Source organism: Octopus sinensis, linkage group LG20, assembly GCF_006345805.1.
Source record: "Octopus sinensis linkage group LG20, ASM634580v1, whole genome shotgun sequence".
NCBI classification, from domain to species: Eukaryota; Metazoa; Mollusca; class Cephalopoda; order Octopoda; family Octopodidae; genus Octopus; species Octopus sinensis.
This window is the reverse complement of record NC_043016.1, coordinates 7,147,941-7,171,904: the sequence shown is the minus strand read 5'-3', so window position 1 is coordinate 7,171,904 and position 23,964 is coordinate 7,147,941. Positions and strand designations below refer to the sequence as shown.

At 38.3% G+C, this 23,964-nt stretch overlaps 1 protein-coding gene across 1 annotated transcript in view; it reads right to left on the bottom strand.

Moving 5' to 3' along the window:
* LOC118767310 (polypeptide N-acetylgalactosaminyltransferase-like 6) overlaps nt 1–23,964 on the bottom strand; it is a 142,293-nt gene that overhangs the window by 23,329 nt on the left and 95,000 nt on the right. The window contains exons 3-4 of the mRNA XM_036511683.1: nt 20,832–20,976; nt 1,206–1,372 (exon numbers count right to left, since the gene is read on the bottom strand). Coding sequence (XP_036367576.1) covers nt 1,206–1,372; nt 20,832–20,976 — 312 coding nt within the window. The remainder of the gene's footprint in view (nt 1–1,205; nt 1,373–20,831; nt 20,977–23,964) is intronic.

Below are 23,964 nucleotides of genomic sequence, written 5' to 3'. Positions count from 1 at the left end.
TATGACAAAGCACAATTTAATCTGGAACCACTTGCTTACGAAGTCAAACTTCAAGACCACGTAATCATACATTACTCTTCATCTTTTTAAAAAATTGTTGCATTTAGGAATGGTCATTTTGCCAGTTTTAGCAATAAAACACACGCACTATATATTTGGTGTTATTTTGCTTCAGCGTTATTTATTTTTTACATTAATCGTATTTCAGCCAGAGTTCTTTCGTCACACTCTTGTGACCTCATCAGTGGTCCTTTGCCTTCTTCTTTCTTATTTGTGTGTCTCTCCTTACTAACAGTCAGCCATTTTTTATATTATTTATTATTATTATCATTGTTGTTGTTGTTGTTGTTGTGTTATTGTGTGTTTTTATTGCTAAACTGGCAAAATGACCATTTCAAAATACAACAATATCTGTTTCAACACACGATTTCACATCAAAAATCTTGCAAAACAAATATATAAACGTAAACTTTATAAGATCATATAACTAAGAGAACATAATTGTTGTCATTCCATCCCCGTACAAACGGAAAAAAAAAATGAATGAATCACATTACAATATGGTACAGACAGAAAAGGGTGTTTGGTCTTTATCACAATCAGGTTGTCATGGATAAGAAATATTCACCACAGTACTGAAAGATATTGAATGACTTGGAGTTTAAGCAGAACTACAACATGCAGTAGGGGGTTTCTCTTCTCTGTATGCACAGAAATGGGCCCTGATTACTCAACATAAAAAAGTAAAGGGAAATTTCCACAGAAAAGCATCTATAATTTTAAATGTGTACAAATATTCTGTTGTGTCTGGGGAGAGTCATTTTCTTTTTGTGCTTATATGTAACACACTCCACCGGTAAATTTCCACTTTTTTCTTATTTTTATTGTCTAAAATTTCCATTGCATCTTGCAACCTTTTCAATAGTTTTGACTCAATAGGTTGAAAAACACAACGAAAAATTTTAGGAAAATAAGAAAAAAAGTGGAAATTTTACCGGTGACTGTGTTATATTATAAGGCACAAAAAGAAAATGACTCTCCCCAGACACAACAGAATATGCTTCAACACACGAACTCATATAAAGAATCTTGCAAACCAACTCCAAAAACGAAATGTGTACAAATAAACATACTGAAAAAAGAACAGAGAGAGAGAGAGAGGAAAGAGATAATATAGTAGTGGGAAAATGTATAAATGAACTTACCTTTATTACTGAAGTCATCAACAAGTATTACTTCATGTATAAGATGTTTTGGTGACCGATTCAAAACACTATAAACGGTTCTTAATAACGTAGACCAATGTTCGTTGTGAAATGGTATTACTACACTTGCATTTGGTAAAATGTATAAATACTTTTTATGGACACAGCTGAAAAATTAAGAATAACAATAGATGTAGTAGTAGAAGAAGTAACAATGATAATAATATAATAATAATGATGATAATAATAATAATGATAATATAATAATAATAATAATAATATAATAATAATAATAATAATGATGATAATATAATGATATAATAAATAATAATAATAATATTAATAATAATAATAATAATAATAATAATAAGTAATAATAATAATAATATAATGATGATGATGATAATAATAATAATGATAATAATAATAATAATAAATAATAATAATAATGATAATATAATAATAAATAATAATAATAATAATAATAATAATAAAATAATAATGTTGGTACAAGGTCATCAATTTTAGGGAGATTATATTGACCTCAGTGTTCAACTGGTATGTATTTTATTGATCTATTGATCTCCGAAAAGATGAAAAGCAATAATAATAAAGATTAATTTGTTTATTGGCCACAAGGGCTAACAAAAATCAAATAAAACATTTAAGGACAAAATACAGGACAAAAGTTACAAAAAGGGTTTTGTCCGTTTGAAAAGTCTGTGTAAAAATGCAAGATAACAACGAAAATATATAACAAAGTAAAACTCCCAATAGGGGGAGGTGCTTCGAAAAGGTTACTCATGGAAAAACCCATAAAAACCACGGGAGCCTGGTCAAAAAGGGGGTAGAGAGCCCTTTTCTCCTTTTATATTACCTTTTTTCACAGGTGTATCCTCAGAATTGGTCCGTTCATACTGGCCATTCTTCTGACATTCACCCACCTTTCAATGAATTTGCTACGAGATAGCACTTCCCTCTCTATTCTCATCTTCCTTTTCAAGTGAAACTTGAAAAAGTTGATGAGGCCTTGGCCAAAGAGGAAAGCATCTGACTTTAGCCCTTTCAAATGGGTCCACCATACCATCTCATAATAATAATTATAATTATAATATCCTATGAAAAATATTGTCTACATAATCCCGCAAATATTTTAATCTGTAAACCTTGTTTAAAGTACTTTTAAACTTACATAATAGCAAACACCTTTTGCTGTCATCACACTATCATCTTACAATCCAAATTACTTTTAAAACAAACTTCTAATTTACATATTGTTTGACAGACATTCTCTAGAACAATGCTCTGTGCAAAACCCAAAATATGGCACCCTAGTCATAACACCAACTTGAACTTCTAACCTGTTGTCTCTTGAGGTCTCTGGGTGAGACTTGGAGTCAAAAAGCCAAACATATAATAATAATAATAATTCTGCTCAATACCACAGATTTGCTTGTCAGTTGTTTGACTTTAACCAGTTGAGCATGTCCCTTAGTGGCTGACGATATGTGCATCTCTGATCACGAGCAGAAGTAGTGGGGGAGCATCATAGCCATGTGTTGAGAGGGATTCTTTGGGGTTTGAATAATTCACCTGTGGAAACATGGGTGGTCCTTTCAACATCCTTAAACAACCCTTATTCAGGGACCTTTCGAGTGGGATGGGTTACTCGACCTGAAGAAAATTCTAACTGGGCCCCACCTGCAAGGTCATGTGCTGTTTATTTTGATATGAGATCACTATGTCGCGCACATATGGTTGTGATGCATGTGCCTAGGGTACCCTTATCAGACGGGTAGTCATGATGGGTATACTGGGCTTCGTATATTTTACCCCAGTGTCACTTTGATGGTATGCACTGCTCTCTCACTCAATAATAATAATAATAATAATAACGATAATAATAATAATAATAATCCATTCTACCATAGGCACAAGGCCTCAAATTTGGGGGAGGGGGTATATTTCCTACTATAGGCACAAGGCCTGATAGGAGTGCGTAACTGGTACTTAATTTAAAGGCGGCAAGCTAGCAGAAACATTAGCACGCCGAGCGAAATGTATAGCAGTATTTCGTCTGCCACTGAGTTCAAATTCCGCCGAGGTCGACTTTGCCTTTCATCCTTTTGGGGTAGATAAATTAAGTACCATTTACGCACTGGGGTCGATATAATTGACTTAATCCGTTTGTCTGTCCTTGTTTGTGCTCTCTGTGTTTAGCCCCTTGTGGGTAGTAAAGAAATAGGTACTTAAATTATTGGCCCCAAAAGGATGTCAAGCAAAGTCAACCTTGCCAGAATTTGAACTCAGATTGTAATGATGGATGAAATGCCACTAAGCATTTTACCCAGTATGTTAATAATTCTGCCAGCTTGCACTTTTATTCAGTGGCATTTATGTCAATATTGTGGATGACATTAGGTAGACATAGACACTTAAAGTACTTTAATCAATACACTACCAGACGTATAACCAAACTTTAATTAACTACTTATATTTCATTCACATATTATTCTGTCCATTTTAATATATTTAATTGAATGCTATTGTTTTCCCATGTAAATTATTGTCAACAGACTGCTCTCATTTCCATTTCTCTTTTGCGAATTTATCTCTCACTTATTTTATTTGTTTCGTGTCTGGTTTCATATTCTCCCCCTTTTTATTTTGTTTTGTATTTTTATTTTTGTTTCTTGTGCACACATTTTTGGCATATATTTATTGCATGTAGATCTACTTTCTCAAAACATACACATGAACACACACACACACACACACACACACATATAAGTATGTGTGTGTATGTGTAATTTTTAGATGTGTATGTATTTGTGTGTATGCATGTGTGTGTGAATGTCTTTGGAACATGAAGAATATTAAAAGAAATTCCTGTGAAATGATATCACCAAATTAATCCAAATATTAACCAAAAATCATTCTTACTTTGCCAGACTATAGACTAGGTGGAGTACAATCTGACATAATTACTGACTCTACAAAATGTACTTGTGTATATATATATATATGTGTATATATATATATATATGTGTATATATATATATATTATGTGGAGGCGCAATGGCCCAGTGGTTAGGGCAGCGGACTCGCGGTCATAGGATCACGGTTTCGATTCCTAGACTAGGCTTTGTGAGTGCTTAATGAGCGAAAGCACCTAAAGCTCCACGAGGCTCCAGCAGGGGTGGGGGGTGGAAATCCCTGCTGTACTCTTTCGCCGCAACTTTCTCTCACTCTTTCTTCTGTTGACCTGCTTGCTTAGCCAGCGGGGTGGTGTCATTTGAAGGCTAAAACAATGCGAAACGCATTGTGACCAGCGATGTGTAGCAACATCTGATAGCCTGGTCGGTCACGGTGATCACGGTGATATATATATATATATATATATATATTATATATATACATATATATATATATATATATTATATATATATATACATATATATATATATATATATATATATATATATACATATATATATATATATAAACATATACATATGCATGTGCACACACACACACACTCATACAGATACATACATCATCATCGTTTAACGTCCGTTTTCTATGCTAGCATGGGTTGGACAGTTCTGGGAAGCCAGAAGGCTGCACCAGGCTCCAGTCTGATCTGGCAGTGTTTCTACAGCTAGATGCCCTTCCTAACACCAACCACTCCGCGAGTGTAGTGGGTGCTTTTTCCGTGCCACCGGCACAGAAGCCAGTCAAGTCGGCGCTGCTATATATATATATATAAACATATACATGCATACATATATATCAACAACAGAAAATGGAATTCGTGAGACTATTCAAATCCACTACAATTGTTTCAACTCATCTTGCATCTGTACCTTGCATGTGCGATGTTGTACAATCAATTGTCTTGCATCACAGGCGCAGACTACATCCATTCAATCCACTCAGCCGACAAAACTGAGTGATCCTACAATGGATTGATGTTCCACCCGTGGCAGAATATATATACACCACAAAATCTAGGAAACCAGTTACATTAAGCAGAATGTCACTAACATTTGTGGAAGATGTTCACAGACTTCTCCCACAAAGTTTGTCCTGTCTATCAGTTCAGACTAGAACCAGGTGCTTAAAAATAGGTATTACTGACCAGAGCAAGTGCGAGTAGGTAATCTGATAAGTAATAATAGGTAGAAATAATAGTAATATCATGTGACATGATATTAATGATATAAGAAGCAATTTTAGTTTTGTGGTTAATCAGACTTGTGATATGTCTGTTTCAGACATATCACAAGTATGTGGCACCATCCCCAGTGCTTTTTAGTTGACACCATTATCACTGCTTTTTACGAGGAGGAGGCAGCGGCGGCGCCATCCGTCCGTCCGTCCGTCCATCCATCCATCCATCTATCCATCTGTATCACATGAGCAAAAGCATTCTAGTCATATTGTATATCTATAACTATGTTATTCCATGTATGTTTGTCATTTTCAAGATCTCAACTATGAAGGACTTGGACTGCTATTTCTACTATATTAATCAGCCACTTCAAGACTGCCTAACATTATTTGAGTACAGACTGATGTTCTCCCAGGCTGTGTCCTAACAATCTTTCTATTCAATAAAGTTTGCAAGACTAAAAAAAAAACAAAAAAAACAACTGTGGCTCTTGAGGAAACTTACACGATAATGACTCAGTTCTCATAAGAGAACAACTAGGTTGAAGATTACCTTTTACTTGTTTCAGTCATTTCTCAGGATCTTGAATCTTACAGAAGAGAAGACAAAGAACCAGTGTGACTGGTGAAATTCAGTACTCGGAAAGATCTGCTCATCTTGGCAAAAGTGAATTTGAGGAAGCAAGTGTGGATATATTAAGTACAACTGGCAACCTCACCAATTTCCTCTTCAAGCCATCCCAACTATCTGTACCTATTTCGTTACAACCCACAAGGGGCTAAACACAGAGGGGACAAACAAGGACAGACAAACGGATTAAGTCGATTATATCGACCCCAGTGCATAACTGGTACTTATTTAATCGACCCCGAAAGGATGAAAGGCAAAGTCGACCTCGTCGGAATTTGAACTCAGAACATAGCGGCAGACGAAATACCTATTTCTTTACTACCCACAAGGGGCTAAACACAGACAAATGGATTAAGTTGATTACATCGACCCCAGTGCATAACTGGTACTTAATTTATCGACCCTGAAAGGATGAAAGGCAAAGTTGACCTTGGCGGAATTTGAACTCAGAATGTAACAGCAGACGAAATACGGCTACGCATTTCGTCCGGCGTGCTAACGACTCTGCCAGCTTGCCGCCTATCTGTACCACTTATCAGTCTCATTACACAAAACGGCTTCAATACATATCTTGATTCTTAGTACTGTCCCTTCAAATTTTCTTTCCTTCTTCGCCAGTATACAACTCTCACTCTCCCCATACGTTATGTCTGCCACTCACATTAAACTCTTGCTACCCAACCATATCATTTCTTTCCTGTTTACTGTATCATTATTACTCTTCTGTTGTTTAATCACACACCTCCTACTACCCTCTTCTTTCCCATCTCATATGTATCATTGATCACTCCCACCCCTTACCCATCATTCATTACATCCACCCCTCACCTCTGCCTAATTTCTACAGTTGTCACCAACACTTCCCTATCTTCCCCACATATCCGTACCTCAACACTTCTTCATTCATTATATTCACCTCCACCAAATCATTCCAACCCTCTCTTTTATGAAGTCTAGTCACACAGATCCTATACAGAAAGAAATTTGTTCTAATCTGGACCTTCCTCTCACCTCTCTTCCTTCATCCTACAACATAGAGCCATCTCCTTTTTTTACTCTGATCTCAATTGAAGTGGACTATCTGTTGTATGATGACCACACTAAGGCTGGTGCTACAAAAAGAAGGCAACCAGTACATGTTGGTAAAGTGGTTGGCTTTAGATAAGAGCATCCAGCCATAGAAAATATATCAAAGCAGATATTGGAGCATGAAGCAGTTCTCAGATCTATTAGATCCTATCAAACTGTCCAACTCATGCCAGCATGGAACATCACCATCATCATCATCGTTTAACGTCCGTTTTCCATGCTAGCACGGATTGGACGGTTTGACCGGGTTCTGGGAAGCCAGGAGACTGCACCAGGCTCCAGTCTGATCTAGCAGCGTTTCTACAACTGGATGCCCTTCCTAACGCCAACCACTCTGTGAGTGTAGTGGGTGCTTTTGATGTGCCACCGGCATAGGTGCCAGGGGAGGCTGGCAGCGGCCACGATCGGTTGGTGCTTTTTACGTGCATGGACACTGTATATGTTAATGATAATTATGATGATATATATCCAAGAGAGTGTGTATCATCATCATCTTTTTAGTAATTTTATGGAAGTAACACAGAAGTGTCATCATTCATCAGCCCCTGAGTCATATCATGTTTCCAATTCTTTATCAAATACACACACATGCACATATTTACATATACAACTATATACACATATATACATGTCTCTTCTAAACACCAGGGAACACGATATTGAAAAATATGGTGATGTGTGTGTGTGTGTGTGTGTGTGTGTGTGTGTGTGTGTGTGTGTGTGTGTGTGTGTGTGTGTTTACACACGTGTGTGTGTGTGTGTGCATGCACGTGTGTGTGAAGGAGGAAAGTTACCAGTGTAAATAATTCATACAAAATGGACATAATACACTGAAGCAATGTAGAAGCTGTCGGGTTACCAATCCTGTAAAGTTAAGATATTATCAGCATAGTTATACATTGTGCAAGGAAATCCAATTCAATGTTATTTAAACGTTTGAGACAGTAAAAATAAGAATATTAGTAACTTTAAAATCGCTTTATATAAATTAAAATATGCCAAACATACAAAGGATATCAAAGCTTATAATCTTTACATCTCTAAGAAGATGAATATAGATTAATCCATAGAGATTTCTTTTTAAATATTTCTTTTGAGTTAACATCTTTTTGTCACCATGAGTCAGAATGTTTGTTAAAAGATTTCAAAATATCTTACGGTCGGTTTAACACTGCATATCTCTGTATTACACTGTTGACTACTTCAAAGCAATCAAAGGACTTAATTTTGTTTACATACAACTACATGCAACTTTTAACATTTTGCATATATTCAGCAGTTGTTCATTTCATATATAATATCTTCTGCTACGTTTTGATTATTTCTCAAAGATTACAGACAGGACAGTTGTTATTTGTAAAATTGCACTTTCAAGCAATCGTTAGCAGAATTGTAAGCATGCCAGGCAAAATGTTTAGTGGTATTTCATCTGCTTTTATGTTCTGAGTTCAAATTCAGGGTTGATAAAATAAACACTAGTTGGTTACTGAGGCCAAAGTAAATTGACTTCTTCCAACCCACACCCAAAATTGCTGGCCTTAATTACCGTTAAAATTTGAAACCATTATACACACACACACACACACACACACACACACACACACACACACACGCACAGATTTATTTATTTATTTAATAGAATAAACTCTTACAACAAGGATATTTGTTTTATTTTTTTAAATATTTAAAAGCAATGGAATTCAAAAAGTTCAAGAATTTATAATATAAAAACACAGGGAAAAAAGTAATGAAAATACAGGAAATATTTGAAAACTTGTCATATCTATAGATGTGTGGTGTGTGTGTGTGTGTGTGTGTGTGTGTGTGTGCGTGTGTGTATTTTGTCACTTTCCAACCCTATCCATTACTTAACAAACAATGTTGACTTGTTTTAAGTCCCCCGCCTAACTCAGCAGTTTGGCAAAAGAAACTGAAAAAATAAGATATATAAAATTTAAAAGAAAACATAATTCAAGGCAGTGCCTCAATATGACCACAGTCTAATGACCGAAACAAGTAAAAGTTAGAACTAAAAAATAGATATTCACAGTGGACACTGTGGGCAGAGAATATGTTGGATGTTGGAATATGATTTAACTCATTAAATAATGGTAAAGAATAAATCAAAGATGAGGTTGCTATGGAACATAAAGAAAATGTGGAGAATCAGACGATGGAAATTGAAAAAGAATAAATTTGGAAAGAGATAAGATTCTAGTGGAAGTAAGTTAATGGGAGAGAAAGTAAAAAGATTATTGAGAGATAAGCATGAAAAGTGATTTAAACATCAAAGACTAATTAAAGTGAGTTAATTAAACAAACAAATAAGGAATCCGTGTGTGTTTGTGTGATGATATGTATAAAAGCACACACATTATATATATATATATATATATATATATATATATATACTAAATGTGATTGAGGATGCCAAAACACTTATACTGCTAGAAATAAGAGTTAAAGACTCTTAATGCTATAAGAAGAGCACAATATATATACACTGAGAGGGGAGAAAACTGTCCCATGACCATCTCTAGAATCACTAGACTAAACTAGTCTCACCTATTTGGTTGGTACATCAGTAGTGAGTACTGAAATGGTCGATGGCTTGACTAAATCCATAGGCCAATATATATATACAGCTTTAAGAGTCTTTCACTCTTATTTCTAGCAATTTAGGTACTTTGGCACCCTCAGTCACATTCAGTGATGATAAAATTATTCCTTTTTGGTATTACATTGCACCTAGTTGTTTATATTAATTCTTAATATACAGATTACCATTTCCCTAAACCACCAAAAAATTTTATAGCAAAAATATATATACTGGCAGATGGATTTAGCCAAACTATTGACCAACAGCAGCCATAATCCTAAAAGAAGAACAAGTCAACATCATCGGTAACCACTGAGCCGCAGGTTTTATAATAATAATAATTATAATTATAATAGTAACTTGGGAAAATACCTTAGGAATGAGAACCCAGGTTCGAAATTCCCCCAAGACACTTGATGAAGGCTGGAGGGTATATCAGCCGAAATGTTGTGTTAACAACAAACAAGACAAATATCCGTCGAATGTAAATGATGTACAGATATATATATATATATATATATATATATATATATATATACACACACACTCATATGTACTACTTGTACTTGTACTTGTGTCGACATTTACCCTGGGCGGGTTGAGTCGGCTTCTTCTACCAGCCTTGAGGCATCTCGAACTATGGCAGCCAACGCACGACGGTCCTGCGCCAGTTCACTGGAGATAGCGAGCCAGTCACGGTTCCATCAGCGCAGGCCAAACACCTGCAGACCCGTGAGCACGGAGAGGTCCTCCTTAATCGTTGTAACCCAGGTCTTCAGCTGCCCGACCGCGTGTTTCTGCCAGTTGGGAAGTGGAGTCGGGAGAAGGACATCACGGCTCAGTTCACCCACCGGACGCCTACATGCATGGCCAAACCACCGCAAGCGCCATTGCATATGCACACATATCTATATACACACACCTACACACATATGCATATATATACACATGGAAGTATATAAAAATAGATATGCATATATATATATGTGTGTGTGTGTGTGAAGATATATATGTATGCACACACACACACACAAGTGCTTATACACACACCAGTGCTTGTTTCTCTTTTACATCTGTCTTTCAGCATCCGACATAAATCCCCACCCCTTACTCCCTAATCCCCAGCCCCTTAGTCATTGGGGACTTTTCTCTTTCCTGTTCTTTTCTGTCTTGCAACTTACTTGATGATCTCACTCGTGCCAGTTGCACAAAAAAAAAAAAATCCCAGTACATACCTATTTCTTTACTACCCACAAGGGGCTAACCACAGAGAGGACAAACAAGGACAAGTCGATTATATCGACCCCAGTGCGTAACTGGTACTTATTTAATCAACCCCGAAAGGATGAAAGGCAAAGTCGACCTCGGTGGAATTTGAACTCAGAACGTAGCGGCAGACGAAATACCGCTAAGCATTTCTCCCGGCGTGCTAACGTTTCTGCCAGCTTGCTGCTGGTTAACATTAAGAAGGGTAGCCAGCATACCAAAGTTGGAAATGGAGCTCAGTGCAGCTCTGTGGTTTGCTAGACCCTAGCAAATCGTCCAACTCATGCCAGCATGGATGATAATACAACATGCGATATATATATATATGTTACTCTTACTCTTTTACTTGTTTCAGTCATTTGACTGCGGCCATGCTGGAGCACTACCTTTAGTCGAGCAAATCAACCCCAGGACTTGTACTTTGTAAGCCTAGTGCTTATTCTATCGGTCTCTTTTGCTGAACCGCTAAGTTATGGAGACGTAAACATACCAGCATCGGTTCTCAAGCGATGTTGTGGGGACAAACACAGACACACAAACACACACACACACACATATATATATATATATATATATTATATATATATATATATATATACATATACATATAACGACAGGCTTCTTTCAGTTTCCGTCTACCAAATCCACTCACAAGCTTTGGTTGGCCCGAGGCTGCCACACAGTGGGACTGAACCCGGAACCATGTGGTTAGTAGGCAAGCTACTTACCACACAGCCACTCCTGCACCTCTCTCTCTACCAATTATATGTTTTTATTATTTTTTTGCAATTTACTTAATCCTCTGTATTTTATTGTTATTTAACTTTAATATTTCTATTATATGTAATTTTCCGGATGGTGTAATTTAATTGTTCATTTTGAATTGATAAAAGGTGGTTTTTTTCTAATTTCTATATATATATATATATATATATATTATATTGTGTGAAATTTGATTTAGTATTTCTAAACTGAATTTTTTTCCCTGTAAGTTAGGATTAATTTTCCCTCAAATAATTACTATTATATACATATATATATACAGAGAGAGAGAGAGAGTGACTGTAGCAAGCAGCTAAATTACTTATGGAAAACTGAATGAAACCTTTCTCAGATCAATGCCAAAATAACAACAAAAAAAACTGAAAAAGAAATGTTCAATGAATGTGGTTAAAGGTCACATAATCTGTCTGGTTGTCACGTAGCCCTACCCACCACCACTACCACCACCACCACCACCGCCATCACCACCACATGTAATATCATCCCTCTCACTTTCAATACTGCTGCTGCAGTCGTCGTTGTTGTTGTTGTTGTTGTCATTAGCCTTGATCTTTTATCTTTATGCTAGTAATAATTGTAGTGACCTAGTTTCTGGTTGATTTTTTTTATGAAAGACATTTTGTTGTTATTGTTAAATAGAATAAAATTGTGTCTACGAGTAAAGATAATTCACCAAGAATCTTTATAACATTACGACCGCATCAACCCCTCCTCTACTCCCACCATCTTCCCCCTCCCCTATTTACCTTGGAATAGATTATCAAATGTTGTTATTCATCGCTGGTTACATCTGAGTTTCTATTTTTGCCTTGGTTTCCCCCCTTCCATTTGAGTCCCTCGGTTTTGTTTTTTTTCCTTCAAGGCATAGGCATGGCTGTGTAGTAAGAACCTTGCTTCCCAACCACATGGTACTGGGTTCAGTTCCACTGTGTGGCACCTTGGGAAAATGTCTTCAAACTATAGCTTTGGGCCAACCAAAGCCTTGTCAGTGGATTAGGTAAATAGAAATTGTCATATACACACACACATGCACATATTCCGTTGTCAAGCAAGAGGACAAACATAGACACAAACAGACAAATCATCATCATCATCATCATCATCGTTTAACGTCCGCTTTTTATGCTGGCATGGGTTGGACAGTTCGACTGGGGTCTGGGAGGCTAGGAGGCTGCACCAGGCCCAGTCTGATATGGCAGTGTTTCTACAGCTGGATGCCCTTCCTAACACCAACCACTCCGAGTGTAGTGAGTGTTTTTTACATGCCACCTGCACAGGTGCCAGGCGAGGCTGGCAATGGCCACGATCAGTTGGTGCCTTTTATGTGCCACCGGCATGGAGGCCAGTCGGGGCGGCACCAGCACTGGTATCACAACTACAATTTCCATTGATTTTTGAGCGATTTCAATATGTATATCATCATCATCATCATCGTTTAACGTCCACTTTCCATGCTAGCATGGGTTGGACGGTTCAACTGGGGTCTGGCAAGCCCGAAGGCTGCACCAGGCCAGTCAGATCTGGCAGTGTTTCTACAGCTGGATGCCCTTCCTAATGCCAACCACTCCGAGAGTGTAGTGGGTGATTTTATGTGCCACCGACACAGGTGCCAGACGAGGCTGGCAGACGGTCATGCTCGAATGGTGTTTTTTATGTGCCACCGACACAGGTGCCAGACGAGGCTGGCAGACGGCCACGCTCGGATGGGTTTTTTATGTGCCACCGACACGGTGCCAGACGAGCTGGCGAACGGCTACGATCGGATGGTGTTTGTTACGTGCCCACAGCACGGGGCCAGTCGATGCGGTACTGGCTACGGTCCCGTTCGGATGGTTTTCTTATGTGCCACCGGCACTGGTACACAAGGATACAAATTCCATTGATGTTCATCTATGATTTGATTCGATTTGACTTGACTTTCACTTGCCTCAACAGGTTTCACAAGTATCACAAGCAGGAAGGTATGCACAGGTGGACTGACTACGTCCCAGGTAGTGGCCATGGGTTATGGCTTCACTAGTCTTGCCGGGTCTTCTCACGCACAGCATACTTCCATAGGTCTCGGTCTCTAGTCATTTCCATGGTGAGACCTAACGTTCGAAGGTCATGCTTCACCACCTCGTCCCAGGTTTTCCTGGGTCTACCTCTTGCACGGGTTCCCTCAACTGCTAGGGATTGGCACTTTCTCACACACCTATCTTCATCCATTCTCGCCACATGACCATACCAGCGCAATCGTCTCTCTTGCACACAACAACTGATGCTTCTTAGGTACAACATTTCTCTCAAGGAACTAACGCTCTGTCGAGTAAGTACACTGACATTACACATCCATCGGAGCATACTGGCTTCATTCCTCATGAGCTTACGCATGTCCTCAACAGTCACGGCCCATGTTTCACTGCCATGTAGCATGGCAGTTCGTACACATGCATCATACAGTCTGCCCTTTACTCTGAGCGAGAGGCCTTTTGTCACCAGCAGAGGTAAGAGCTCCCTAAACTTTGCCCAGGCTATTCTTATTCTAGCAGTTACACTCTCAGTGCACCCACCCCCACTATATATATTATATATTATATATATATAATATATTATATATACGATGGGCTTTTTCAGTTTCCATCTACCAAATCCACTCACATGGCTTTGGTCGGCCCAAGGCTATAGTAGAAGAAACTTGGCCAAGGTGCCATGCAGTGGGACTGAACCTGGAACCATGTTGCTGTGAAGCAAGCTACTTACCACACAGCCATGTCTGCACCTATATATACATATTCTTCTACTATTTTATGTTTCAGCACATGCATGTATGTGTGTCCCCGACCACTGTTTGACAACCGGTGGTGGTGTGTTTACATAACCCATAACTTAGCGGTTCAGCAAATGAAACTGATAGAATAAGTACCAGACTTTTAAAAAGAATAATCACTAGGGTTGATTCCTTAGACTAAAAACTTTGTAGAAGGCGGTGCCCCAGCATGGCTACAGTCTAATGACTGTAAAAGATTAAAAGAGATAACTGGAATTTATCATGAGGTGCCCCTCCCACCTTTCCTGTTCTCTGCCCCTCCCACCTTTCCGCTCTCTGCCCCTCTCTGTCTCTCCCTCTCTCTTCTTATCCTCCATTCTTGCCTCTCTTTTCTTGACGACAGTCAAAACTAAAAGTACAGCACTCATTGACCTTTTTTTGCTGTACCTCAAAGACTGGTGGTCATGGTGGCGGTAAAGCATATCTAAGGAGAGCATATCTAATCTCTGAAATAAGTAGGGAGAGGTGGAAACATGGTGTGAACATGTAAAGGTATAAAAATTCTGTTAAAGGCCATGCCCACCCAGTAGATGAATTTGGTTTAAAGCATACAGTTGATCCTACAGACTTCCACACAGGATTTCCTGCCCCTCAATGTTAATTATATAACAAAGTGTCAGCCAATGAATAGATAGTTTCAAGGGAGCTTTTCAGCCTGCTAGACATAGCAGCCAAATACCTAACAATTTACTTTTAAGATTCATTTTTTTTTTGTGAGAATCTTGACATGAATACATGTGTTGGAACGAATTTTATGGAGTATTGGGGGAGTCATTACACCAGTAATAATAACATGTGCCACTTCTGTTTGTTAGTCAGTTGGTCAAATATACAACCAACTACCTAACCAGTGAATTGTTTAATGTGATGGTTTAAACAATCAATCAGTCATTTGTTAGTCAAAGCTTTTTGGTTGCTGTTTGCAACCTTTTCAGTGACTTACTCTTTTACTCTTTTACTTGTTTCAGTCATTTGACTGCGGCCATGCTGGAGCACCACCTTTTAGTACTTATTCTATCGGTCTCTTTTTGCCGAACCGCTAAGTGACGGGGACGTAAACACACCAGCATCGGTTGTCAAGCAATGCTAGGGGGACAAACACAGACACACAAACACACACATACAAACATATATATATATATACATATATACGACAGGCTTCTTTCAGTTTCCGTCTACCAAATCCACTCACAAGGCATTGGTCGGCCCGGGGCTATAGCAGAAGACACTTGCCCAAGATGCCACGCAGTGGGACTGAACCCGCAACCGTGTGGTTGGTTAGCAAGCTACTTACCACTTTCCTTATCATTCCAAGTACTTCTCTGAGTCTGTTTCACAACTCATTAGATAATTAATATATCACACTTGCTGGCATAAAATATGGCAAGGGTATACTAGACACACCCCAATTTTTGCAGCACACATTCAGGTAATAAGAAAAGAAACAAAAACAAGGGTTGTAGTGCATTTAAAGCATCTTATACAGGTGTATGACATGGGTGACTCTTTTCTTTCAGACATTTGCTGGGTGGGAATAAAAGAGTATCTGGGATCTTTTCGGTTTGAACGGCAGTTTTTTCTTGCAGTGTCATATGAAATTGTCACCCATAATTATGACCCTGGTATCGATCTATTGCATTTCAATGTTTTAGGGTTAGGGTTGGTTAGGGTTAGTTAGGGTTAGGGTTAAGGGTGGGGGGAAGGGTATCTTTTTTTCTTCATAAATGTAAATAAACCCAATCTGTTTCTAAAACGAAGAACATATTCATACGGCACAGAATGTTTTTTACCTCAATAGATGTCAGTGATTGGTTGAAATTGCAGAAATTGAAGAAAAAAACCTAGCAAATATCTTACAAACTATAGAATTTTCTCAATAAAGCCAAGAGATAAACACATTCTACCAGTATACGAAGTTTAAAAGTGTTTAGTTACGTGAAAAATTATTTTAAAAAACTGCCGTTCAAATCGAAAAGATCCGTGTATCTGTCTTGCTATTAAATATGACAGACATGGAATGCATACTGACTGGAGAAAATGGTCATGGCTGGGAAAATCTTAGTCATGAGATTAACTGGATCAGGATTAATATGAGGTGGTACTGAAAATTGCCAACATCACTTACCATACAAAAATTTTGCTAGCTATAAATTTTCAAATATTAAATGTACACACACACACACACTCTTTTACCTATCAAAGGAGAAACAAGCACGTCCACACACACATGCACAAAACTGAACTTCCACCAACCAAACCTATTTGTAAGGCTTTAGTTGGCCTGAGGCTATGGTAGAAGACACTTGCTTAATGTGCCATGCAGTGGGATTGAACCTAGAACCATGTGGTTGGGAAGCAAACTCCTTGCCTACACATCTATGCTACCATCTATTTATATATATTTCTTTACTACCCACAAGGGGCTAAACACAGAGGGGACAAACAAGGACAGACAAACAGATTAAGTCGATTATATCAATCCCAGTGTGTAACTGGTACTTAATTTATCGACCCCGAAAGGATGAAAGGCAAAGTTGACCTCGGCAGAATTTGAACTCAGAACGTAATGGCAGACGAAATACCTATTTCTTTACTACCTACAAGGGGCTAAACACAGAGAGGACAAACAAGGACAGACAAATGGATTAAGTCGATTATATCGACCCCAGTGCGTAACTGGTACTTATTTAATCGACCCCGAAAGGACGAAAGGCAAAGTCGACCTTGGCGGAATTTGAACTCAGAACGTAGCGACAGATGAAATACTGCAAAGCATTTCGCCCGGCGTGCTAACGTTTCCGCCAGCTGGTATATATATCAAATGATATATATACCAGCATGGACAATGGATGTTAAATGATGTATGTATATATGTATATAAAAATTTTCAGGTTTCAAAAGAATCAGACATTTAAATAGGAAAAGTAACAAGGTAGAATCAGGGATGGTGCACCTGTGTACCAACAATGCATACTGACATACACTTACTAAAGTAAATATGGATTTACTCTTTCAGTCATGTATACATTCACAAGTAACCAGCTGGATACACAATGTATTGTCAAAGTCATACAGATGTACACTCACAGCACATATTCTGCTTTGACTATAGACCCCGGATCCAAACATATGGAAGGTTCTGACTGTGTTATTATTTATATATATATATATATTGCTGACCACATCTGATGTTCAGCTGTAGTCAAGGCTGTAATGGATACCAGCTGCTGAAGACTAAAAATTATGACACAAGTATGACAAATGACCAAGTCCTTTGGCAATATGCTGTGCTTGAGAAGAAGACCCATCAAGCCAAGTGATATCACAGTCATGGCAGATACTGGCACCCATGCCGCTGGCACCTGTGCCACTGACACATAAAAGCATCAATCACACTCTCAGAGTAGTTGCATCAGGAAGGGCGTCCAGCTATAGAATCCATGCCAAATCAGACTAGAGTCTGGTGCATCCCCTCAGCTTATCAGTCCTGGTCAAACTATCCAACCCATGCCAGCATGGACAACAGATGATGATGATGATATGATATATATATATATATATATATATATAAATTAGAAAAAAAAAAGCCTTTTAACAATTCAAAATGAACAATTAAATTACACCATCTACAAAATTACATATAATAGAAATATTAAAAATAAAATAACAATAATATACCGATGATTAAGTAAATTGCAAAATAATAATAAAAACGTATATATTTGGTAGAATAACGGCACGTGTTTCATGGCTATATTTAAGAAATGATTACAGTAAAAAAGGAATAATATTCCCTCAAATAATTATTATATATATATATACATATATATACATATACATATATATATGTATATATATATATATATGATTCAAAATGTGACCGCGTGTGTACCACTGGTGATATTTTTTCCTCTGTCTTCCCTTTTCTGGATCTTTCCTTTTCCTATGTTTCTGACAAAGAGCTCCACTTGATACGTAGAACCCTCCTTCTTCCCTTCCTTCCTGGGCATCCAATAATACTATATTTGTTTCACGTCCTCGCATTGTTGTATTTTCTCTTTGTGTTTTCATGTTTGGATTAACTTTATATATATATGTATATATATATATATATATATATATATATATATATATATATACATATTGGAATTGTGTTTGTATGAATAAGACTTACAAATTTACTTGTTTGTGCAATAAATGAAACCTGGTTACAAAGTGAATCGAGTTCCATATTTAGAGATGAGGAATTATGTACATTCTTTACATTATTTACACTTGACAGATATTTATCCTCATCGTGTTTGTTGTCAACAAAATGAGGACAAATATCCGTCAAATGTAAATGATGTACTGAATTGAGTGTAGTGGATTCCACTCAGGCAAACTGCATATCACGGCATGTTGTATAAATTTGCCAAACTATTGTAATCTCTACAGCATGAAGCTATTAATATTTTCAAAAGAACTGAAAGCACATCTATAAAAGCAAAAGCCAAACACATTTTGTGAAATCTCTTCCCAAAGGTTAATGTCTTTCAACTTTCTAAAAAGGTTCTTTTCTCAATCTTAACTCATTGAGAAAAAGTCTTCTCTCCAGATATTATAGCTGTATCAAGGAATTTCCAAAACACTCCAAATATATAGATATACATTATATCATTATATATATATATATATTATTATCATCGTTTAACGTCCGTTTTCCGTGCTAGCACAGGTTGGACGATTCGACCAAGGTCTGGGAAGCCAGGAGGCTGCACCAGGCTCCAGTCTGATCTGGAAGTGTTTCTACAGCTGGATGCCCTTCCAAATGCCAACCTCTCCGTGAGTGTAGTGGGTGCTTTTTACGTGCCACCAGCACAGGTGCCAGGGGAGGCTGGCAGCAGTCATGATTGGTTGGTACTTTTTACATGCCACCGGCACAGAAGCCAGTCAAGGCGGTGCTGGCATCGGCCACATTCGGATGGTGCTTTTTACGTGCTACCAGCACAGGCATCACAACTACTATTTCCATTTGATATTTATTTCGATGTTGATGTACTTGACTCAATAGGTCTCCTCAAGCACAGCAGGTCATGTTCCACCGGCACAGAAGCCAGTCAAGGCAGCGATGGCACCGGCCACGTATATATATATAATATATATATATATATATATATTATATAATATATATATATATATATACTCTTTACTCTTAACTCTTTTACATGTTTCAGTCATTTGAGTGTGGCCATGCTGGAGCACCGCCTTTAGTCGATTGAGCAAATTGACCCCAGGACTTATTCTTTGTGAGCTAGTACTTCTTCTATTAAGTCTCTTTTGCCAAACCGCTAAGTTACAGGGATGTAAACACACCAGCATCAGTTGTCAAGCGATGTTGGGGGGACAAACACAGACACACAAACATATGCACATACATACATATACATATATACAATGGGCTTGTTTCAGTTTCTGTCTACCAAATCCACTCACAAGGCTTTGGTCGTCCCGAGGATATAGTAGAAGACACTTGCCCAAGGTGCCATGCAGTGGGACTGAACCCGGAACCATGTTGTTCGTAAGCAAGCTACTCACCACACAGCCACTCCTACGCCTATATATATATATATATATATATATATGTATCATCATCATCATCATTTAACGTACACTTTCCATGCTAGCATGGGTTGGACGGTTTGACTGGGGACTGATGAGCCAGATGGCTGCACCAGGTTCCAATCTGATCTGGCAGAGATTCTACAGCTGGATGCCCTTCCTAATGCCAACCACTCTGAGAGTGTAGTGGGTGCTTTTAAGTGGGCTGGTTACACTATTGGCATCAGCCACGGGTTATGGTATCACATGGCTCACCGGGTCTTCTCAAAGACAGCATATTTCTAAAGATCTCGGTCACTAGATATTGCATCGGTGAAGCCTAATATTTGAAGATCATAAATACCCAGACACACACACAAAATAGTTTATGTAAACCATTCCAATGGTCTGTTACTTTGATGTTTCTAGAGTACTTCACCGCTTCTTCAGACAAGTCACAGTCACAATTAGAAAACCCTAACCCTAACCCTTAAACAAACTACACCACTCTACATTTATATTGAATACTCCTTCTCTGGATCATGACCCAACAAAGGAACGGTTTTCAAAGAAAATTTGTGATATTTGCAATTATATCAACAAGACTATTTTTTTTATCAGTATCTAAATTGAAATGGAATGAAAGCAAAATGTCAGATGCAGAAAGGATTATAAATTTTATTTTTAATTACTCACTCAGCATGCCGTATGTCTTTCAAAGACCTCTGTAATGATATTTTATCACTGACAAAAGCATTAAATCCATTGGTTTTATAAAGAGTATCTTTTTGTTTTTCTTCGTTGGGTGTTAAAATTACAGCTGCACCCTGTTCGCCAGGACCTACAGATAAATAAGACAAATTGATTAGTTTAATTAGAATCGGAACATATCATCAATAAGATTGACATGAACATGTACACACACACAGATACAGATTTAGATAAAATGAACAAACCCATTCTTTTAAAAATTATACGCACCACAAGTGATTTATGTTAAGCATTTGTAGGTTAGTGGAAGGGAAAATAAGAAAATAAACGATTATAACATATACATACACCTCTATGTGAGTGTGAAGATAAAAAGAAAAAAATTACAGTAAGGCAGACATCATAAGAGTAAGGGTGGAAGTGATGTATGTGCGTGTGTGTGTGTGTGTGTGTATGTGTATGTGTGTATGTATGTGTGTATGTGTGTGTGTGTGTATGTATGTATATGTTGCCGCCATGAGGCTCAATACTCGAAAGAAACTCCTTAAAGCAGAAAGTGTAGAATTAGAATTAAAATTCCAAGAGTGGAAACAAAACCTGAAGTGAAAGGATTGTTAAAGTCAGCTTAGCAAAGACTAAAGTTCTAATTAGCAGGAAAACACACAGCACAATGACCCCTTCAGGTAAATGGCCCTGTTCCATATGTAGACAAGGTGTAGATGGTATTGTTCAGTGTTGACTATAGACACATGAGAGGTGCAGCGGAATCAAAGGAAGGTTAGCAGAGAACAGAGAGTTTGTAAGAGATGTAAAAGAGCAAATAATAATAATAATAATAATAATAATAATAATAATAATAATAATAATAATAATAATAATAATAATAGCACATAATAATAATAGATGTTCTAAAACACCCAGGAGGCTCCCTAGAAGTAGTTGATAATCTCTGTTATCTAGGTAGCCTAATTAGCATTGAAGGAGGATGCTCTGAAATATAGTTGCTAGAATATGAATTGGTTGGAAAAAGTTCAGAGAACTTTTACTTCTGTTCATAATAAAAATCCCTTCAGAATGAAAGGCATATTGTACAATGCCTGTGTACAAACAACAATGCTACAAGACAGTGAAACTTGGGGCTATGAATGAAAAGGGACGGGCAAAGATTTGAAAGAAATGAAACAAGTATGTTCTGATGGACAGGCAGCATCAGTGTGCATGTATGACAAAATACATTAGAGAAAAATTGGGTATATATTTCTTTACTACCCACAAGGGGCTAAACACAGAGGGGACAAATAAGGAAAAACAAACGGATTAAGTCGATTACATTGACCCCAGTGCGTAACTGCTACTTAATTTATCGACCCCGAAAGGATGAAAGGCAAAGTTGACCTCGGCGGAAAATTGTGTATAAGAGGCATCAGATGTGGTGTGCGGGAAATAAGACTGCGCGGTTATGTTCATGTGATGTGGATGGGTGAGGACAGCTGTATAAGGAAGTACTGATCACTGAATGATGTGGAAGGAATTTGTCGAAGAGAGAGACTTAGAAAATCATGGGACGAAGTGGTAAAGACTAACTTCAAGATGTTGAGCATCTCAGAGAAGATGACAGGGACCAAGATGAATGGCATTATGCTGTGCTTGAGAAGACCCATTCCATCTCAGTAGAACTGAGACCCTGTCAAGAATTCTTCAGCAACTCATCTTCTGACACCCACTCTTCCATCAATCTTCTAACATCATCACCACTGCCGCCGCCACCACCACCATCGTTTAACGTCCGTTTTCCGTGCTAGCATGGGTTGGACGGTTCGACCAGGGTCTGGGAGGCTGCACCAGGCTCCAGTCTGATCTGGCAGTGTTTCTACAGCTGGATGCCCTTCCTAACGCCAATCACTCGGTGAGTGTACTGGGTGCTTTTTACGTGCCTCCGGCACAGGTGCCAGGGGAGGCTGGCAACGGCCACGATCGGTTGGTGTTTTTTACATGCCACCGGCACAGAAGCCAGTCAAGGTGGCGCTGGCATCGGCCACGTACGGATGGTGCATTTTACGTGCCACCAGCACAGGTATCACAACTACAATTTCCATTTGATTTTTGATGTTGATGTTGATGTACTTGACTCAATAGGTCTCCACAAGCATGGTGCTTTTTACGTGCATGTTACCCTATATTCTTCACTTCACCCTACACTTAACCAATATCTTCCGCATCCAACTCATTCCCTATCTCTGATAATCTGTCACATTATTTTCACTCAGTGCCCCACTTATCTACACATTCACCCTTTCTACTTTTCTTTCTATTCTGTCTCACATTCACTCTCTCTCTCTCTCTCTTTTTTCCCTCACTTTCAAGGAGGACAAGCCATGTATGTATTCACCTCTTCAGTAAGACACTTGCGCCACTCCCTGTATCTTAGTTTCTCCAGTTTATGCCTCTCACTCATTTGAGGAGTCAAGTCTTGCAGATACTTAGTGACCTCACTTGTGCTGGAGCCATGTACAAAGCAACCAGTACACTTTGTTAAGTGGTTGGTATTAGAAATGGCATCCAGCTGTAAAAACCATGCCAATGGAGACAAGGAACCTGGCAGTGGCCTCTGGCTTGTCTGTTCTTGTCAAAGCATCCAACCCATGTCAGCATAGAAAAAGGGACATTAACTGATGACAATAATATATAATTCTCCATTCTCATTTTCAATGTCATATATATATATATCATCATCATCATCATTTAAATGTCCGCTTTCCATGCTGGCATGGGTTGGAAGATTTGACTGAGGACTGGTGAACCAGATGGCTGCACCAGGCTCAAATCTGATCTGGCTGAATTTCGTCAGCTGGATGCCCTTCCTAATGCCAACCATTCTGAGAGTGTAGTGGGCGCTTTTACATGCCACCGGCATGGGGGCCGGTTAGCTGCTCTGTCACAAGTCCAGGCAAGGTTGCTTATGGAAGACCAGCAGTCACCCATGCATACCAGCCTCCCGTCACCACGTCACCAATCTTATCCAAGGGAAAGGCAAAGCCAGGTACAGCTTGGCACCAGTGACATAACAACTCGTTTCTACAGCTGAGTGAACTGGAACAATGTGAAATAAAGTGTCTTG